The sequence below is a fragment of the Octopus bimaculoides genome, chromosome 26 (genome assembly GCF_001194135.2).
Source record: "Octopus bimaculoides isolate UCB-OBI-ISO-001 chromosome 26, ASM119413v2, whole genome shotgun sequence".
In the NCBI taxonomy this organism is placed as follows: Eukaryota; Metazoa; Mollusca; class Cephalopoda; order Octopoda; family Octopodidae; genus Octopus; species Octopus bimaculoides.
Genome location: NC_069006.1, coordinates 16,876,438 through 16,882,860, shown reverse-complemented (window position 1 = coordinate 16,882,860; position 6,423 = coordinate 16,876,438). Strand labels below are relative to the sequence as shown.

At 35.5% G+C, this 6,423-nt stretch overlaps 1 protein-coding gene across 2 annotated transcripts in view; it reads right to left on the bottom strand.

The window, feature by feature from the left end:
- Positions 1–143: 143 nt before the first annotated feature.
- The window catches only part of LOC106883039 (solute carrier family 2, facilitated glucose transporter member 3), a 24,248-nt gene continuing 17,968 nt past the window's right edge, over positions 144–6,423 (bottom strand). Inside the window, exons 10-13 of one of the 2 annotated variants that reach the window (XM_014933901.2) lie at positions 5,818–6,030; positions 4,388–4,463; positions 3,695–3,822; positions 144–1,449 (exon numbers count right to left, since the gene is read on the bottom strand). In XM_014933901.2, the coding sequence (XP_014789387.1) occupies positions 1,291–1,449; positions 3,695–3,822; positions 4,388–4,463; positions 5,818–6,030 (576 nt within the window). In that variant the 3' untranslated portion in view covers positions 144–1,290. The remainder of the gene's footprint in view (positions 1,450–3,694; positions 3,823–4,387; positions 4,464–5,817; positions 6,031–6,423) is intronic. The other variant, XM_014933902.2, reaches the window with a different exon arrangement.

The window sequence follows — 6,423 nt, the reverse complement described above, 5'->3', positions numbered from 1 at the left end:
ATATATATATATATATATATATATATATATATATATATATATATATATATATATATATATATAGATATTTAGATATATATATATAAATATAAACATATATATATAAATATACATATATATATACATAAATATACATGTATGTATATATATAAACATAAATATACATGTATGTATATATATAAACATACATATATACATACATATATATAATATATGTATATATAAATATGCATATATATATATATAAATATACATATATATATAAATATATATACATATATATACACACACATGCACACATACACTCACAAACACACACACACACAGAATCAATAGATAAGACCCAAAGATGCTCAATACAGAAAACACTCAGTAGCACTCAGATAATGTGAACTCACACTCCAAAATCTTTATCGAGGGCTAATTCCACGGGGTAAAGAGTGGCTATAAGAGGAATCCAGGTGAGCAGATATGGAGATAATTATGCAAATAAACAAGCAGTTTTATTTACCTGCGTTATTCTCTCTCTTATATATATATATATACACATAGATACATACACACTCACATAGACAAGGATATATAAACCCCATTTTATCACTTGAGTACCTAAAGATGGTGTTACTATCAGGCTACGGACATTGGCTGATGTAATTGTCGTCGCAGAATCAGTTTCACAGCATCCTTCCTCATCACAGAAATTTCATTATTAATTTTGTTTTTTTCTCATCATAGCTTCCACCTCATGGCATTCTTGTCTGAAGAATCTTTCTCTAAAGAATCCTGATCACAGAGTTATCGGTAAAGAACTGTTGTTTAAAAGAACCCTCAATTATTCCCATGTTCTGAATCTCGTTACAACTAAATTGTTGAGGTATGTTCTAGCAGACTTCACAAACATGCAAATATATACTCTCACACACCGAAAAATATATAAATGAAAATGTGTACAGTTTTAAATTGATCTCTTTGACAGGATGAAAAACTCTGTGTGTATGTGTTATGTTCATATATATATATCATTTTGGTTATATATGTGTTGTGTGTTTGTACTAGCTGTTGTTTTTTTTTTGTTGTTTTACTGGCAAAGAAAATTCAAAAATATATATAACACTGTTCATGGCAAGGGTGTATGTTAGCAGACACTAATTGAGATCCTCCGCTGAAGGTGTAGCAGAGCATGTGCATATTTTTATTAACACACGTTCCTGGGTGTCTTCTGTTCAAGGGTTGGTAGATTGTGTGTGTGTGTGTGTGTGGACTGGTGTGTGTGTGTGTGTGTATCTGGATCTATATTAACACACGCTCCTGTATGTTTTCTGATTGGAAGTCAGCTACTATGTCTTCGATTTTGCGTCCTTTTGTTTCTGGCACTTTGAGAAAGGTGTAAACTATGAAGAGCAGTAGCAAACCAGTGAAAATGAGGAAGCTGTAACTGTTGAGGTATACCTAGAGAAATAATAAGAATCAGGTATTATGGTTAAATTTAATAGTTACATATATAACATGTGTGTATATGATACATGTATAATACAAAACCACATTATAATACAAATCCAAAACTGAAGAAAACAAACATGAGTGAAGAAAGCAAAAAAAAAAAATAATAAGCAATAAAATTAGAGAAAAAAAAAGAGCAAGACAAGGAAAAAGAAAGAGAAAAACATCATTTCAACACTAAGAGCTTCAATTAGTCACACACCACAAGGTTCAATAGAATCTACTGAAGCAAGCTAATGACCTCACAACATTACCATGGGAGATGGCAAGACTAAGGTGTTGGAACAGCCAAGCACCCTGATGGGCATCACCTGTCACCAATGTCAAGAACTTCACTGTTAGTGGCCCAGCCCCTAAAAGCATCTCAAACACCACAGGCTGGAAGAAATGGTTCACTGACAAGTCCTGATACACACACACAAACACACACATACATACATATATATATATATATATATATATATATATATATCGAGATCGTTGCCAGTGCCCCTGGACTGGCTTGTGCGGGTGGCACATAAAAGACACCATTTCGAGCGTGGCCGTTTTCGTGCGGGTGACACGTAAAAGCACCCACTACACTCTCTGAGTGGTTGGCGTTAGGAAGGGCATCCAGCTGTAGAAACTCTGCCAAATTAGACTGGAGCCTGGTGTTGCCATCCGGTTTCACCAGTCCTCAGTCAAATCGTCCAACCCATGCTAGCATGGAAAGCGGACGTTAAACGATGATGATGATGATGATGATATATATATAATCATTCAAAAGAAAGTAAGAAAATGAAGATTGCTTACTAAACCCTCCAATGTCCTGGGGGAATTTCTGTTTCAAAAACAGATACATATCCATATGTTTGGATTAATATCATGTCTGATGGAGTTTTCAGGGAGAGTCCGTGAAACCTTCCCCACTTGTTACAATGTTTTTGTTAATTACTTCCTCAATCAATTCAATGTTGTTTTTCTGAACAACAGTGAAGTTAATAAAGGAAGTACATACCCAAAAGTGTGACTGTTGGTCATTTTGTATTTCTTTTAGCTTTGTTTTTTGTGGGCATGAATGTGTCTATAAATTTGGATTATCTTGGATGAAGGTGTTAATGTTGGTGTTGATGTATTTTTTAATTGGTGTTGTGAGATTTTGTTTTTTTTATCATCATATCTTAGGGCCTCCAGTTTGGGACGGTCTGTGTTTGATTCAGATTCACTCTTTCTCTTAACCCCACAGAGGCCTTTTGGTGTGATGTCAATGAGGTCTTTACTTTTATGAGGCCTGAGTCAGAGGGAAGAGGCAAATGTGAGGCAGTAGTTGAGTCCACAACTGCTGGCTGTGGACATCTGACACTTTCCATCATACCCAGCAAAATAAGCTGTGAGTTTTCATAATAATAATAATAATAATAATCCTTTCTACTAAGGGCACAAGGCCTGAAATTTTGTGGAGATGGGGGCAACTCGATTACATCAACCATGGTGTTCAAATGGTATTTATTTTATCAAAGTAATAATAATAATAACAACAATAATTTCAAGTGACAGTTTACTGCAGCAAGCAAACAATTAGACATATAATGTCCTTGAGAGAGTTGACCATTATCTACCCTAATTAGGTCAATTCTATCTGTTGAACCTAAAATAGATCACAATTAAACTAACATAGATTTCAAAGTTCAAATCACATGCTTTCTTATTATTTATGTTTTTTTTCTTCATTTTATCAATACTGAAGGTAGAGAAGCAGCAGAATTGTTAGTATAATAATATAGAAACATACTAACTAAAATATATTAAAATTATGGCTGCAACTAAGCCTGAATGTGAGAAAATGAAATGATCCACAAGCAAACTGGGTCCTCAACTTGTTTCCTTTGCCAGAAGGTTTGTTAGGCACCTGCAAGCCTCAAGAGACACATGTGTGTCCATAGAGCATGATTACCACTTTACCTTACTGAACACTTATTTGTCATTCACAAGAGAATCAATCATATATATGTGTGTGTGTGTATGTAAGAACTGTAACCACATATGATGATAATGTTAATAGTAGTGATGTTGATGATGATAATGATTATATTGATGGTGTTAATGGTAGTGGTAATGATGTTGCTTATGATAATGGTAGTGATTGTTATAATGCTGATGATGGTTGTAGTGATAATAATGGGGATAATGATTCCAAAAGTTTGGAGATACTTACGTCCATAAATGGGAAACAAATGCCAACAGCAAAGTTAGCAAGCCAGTTGGCAACGACAGCTAAACTCATAGCATATTCCCGAGCTCCAGTTAGAAAGAGTTCTGCTCCAATGAACCATGGTATGCTACCTGTAAGACAATACAAAGCTATATGTTAGCACAGGTTAAGTTAGCAAGTTGTTGTTACTTAGCCAGAAGTCAGTTCTGACCCAGCAGCCCCACAATCAAAATGTCCAGTCTATTATTCACACATAGTGCAAATGGGTCTATGTTATCTGGTAGGTAATCTTTAGTTTTATGTGTGTGTCATCACAGACAGCAAACTCTTGCCTCCTAAACTGCAGCAGATCCTTTTAGTCTATTCTCAAAAATATTTCTACCATATTTGCAGACTCCTCTTTTCTTTCACTTCTCAACTATGATGCACACAGAATCAAGGTTTATCTATGTTGCACACAGAGTCATGTTATATCTGTGCAATACAGAGAGTCAAGGTTTATCTATGCTGTATGCAGAGTCAAGGTGTATCAAATGTTGCATACAGAAGTTGTGTCTATCATTGTTACACACAGAGATCATATTATTGTGATACTCAGAAGTCAGGTGTATTGCTGTTGTACACAGAGGTAGGAGTGTATATAACACAAGTGAACAGCACAAAACAGAAAATGTGTAGAAAGTGAAGACATCTTACCTGGTCCAATAGCAAAGAATATGATATAAAAACAAACACAGGCAACGGTGAGGTAGGACATCCAGCTGTACTTCTCCTAAGGAACAAAGACAGCAAATTGTTTAGACGATATTTTCATTAATATTTATTACACATAATATCTTAGGACTAGTAATAGTACTATGACTACTCGTGATAACTTATAGCAGAACTTGGCAAATTTTTACAGAACAAAGTGTGAGATGAAAGATCATAGATAGAAGGACTCAGTGAATGATTATTTAACTTGTGACATCACATGGTGACTTATGATAAGTCATAGTGACACAAAGTTGCACCCCATGACAAAACAAAAACACAGGGTGAAAAAGTCGTCATAGATGTTAGGACCGGATAAAAAAATTCAGCTTGTGGTGGCACAAGATAACTTATGATTAGTAACATGACACTTTATCAACTTGTCCGTACCTACCATCCTATCCTACATCTCTTTAGCTAACAAACTGCTTTCAACTCATAGATCATAAGATCTAATCTCAGTACCGTATTTTGTTGTTATTATTGTTTAGCCAAGGTCTGACCTGACCCAGTAAATAAAATGTGATATAATCTTTCTCCTGGCCAGGAAAACCAGCTTATCACAGATAACATTCCCTTAACTGCTCTGGTAGACACAGATTTAATAAAGGAAATTCAACAAAGAAACACCTGCACCAGATTTGAAACAATGCTCTATGTGCACATAAATCCAAACCATTTACCAACTTGGCCACTTTGTAACTGCAGTAGTCACAGTTATTGCTGTTAAGGTTTTGTTTAATCTCAGGTCAGCCCTGATTGAGTAGAACTTTGAATACAAGACATTCCAGCCATGACCATCCTATCTTTTTGTATATCTAGGAGTATGTAGTTTAACCCTTTAGCATTCAGATTATTCTCCCAAATGCAATGCTTATTTATTCATGTTGTTTTAAAGTAATCGTGCATTGTTTCATAACATCAAGCTTTTGATGATCTGACTATGCATCTTTAGAATGACATCATAGAGTAGGTGTATGAGGCTGGATCTGGCTGGTTCGAACATAAAATGGACAGAAAATTTGACTGGATATGACTAGTTTAAGTGCTAAAGAATTAATGTGTCCCTTTATTTAAGTTAATAATGATAATAACAGCAACACCAACAACAGCTGCCACTGCCACCATCAGAGTTTACAACAGGGTTCAGCCAAGACCAACTGTGATGAGGAGTGAATACCTAATGTCTTGGGTCTTAGATCTTTGGGGGAAGGGGGGAGAATTAAAGGAGTGTAGTCTCTTGGAAGGTAAGCTATAATGTTATTTGAGGGAGCAAGTTAAGCAAACCAATAGGGGACGGGTCTCACTTGTTAGCACCTAATGATAGTCACTTAAATGGGAAGGAGAGAGGTTGAGTAAATAATATGTCTTACCCTGAAAACACTAGCAACCACAATGAAAATAGAGGCAAAGAACATGCCCGACAGTCCAGCTAGATGGAGGATTTTTCGACCAAGGCGATCAACAAGGAAAGCTGAGACAAAATTAATCATCAGATTGAGCACCATAGTCAAAATGGAGGCAATCTGTGCCACTTTCGCAGATAAATTCACTGACTGGAATATTCTGGTGGAATAGAAAACAACCTGTAACGAGAATGATATGAAACTGTGAACAAAGGACAGGTGTGTAAGTTAAGTAGGGTTAGGGTTATGAAGCAGACTACCACTGCCACAACCACCACCACCAACACTTCGAGAACAGATACTGCAACTATGCAACTATCACACACATGCACAGAAACATGTATATATACACAAACATGTGTGTGTGTATGCATGTATGTATGCATGCATGCATGTATGCATGCATGTATGTATGTATACATATATATATGTGTGTATATATATATATATATATGTGTGTGTATATATATATATATATATATATATATATGCAGTGGGACTGAATCCGGAACCAAATGGTTGGGAAGCAATATACTTACCACAGAGCCACACCTGCACCTGTATATAATACAT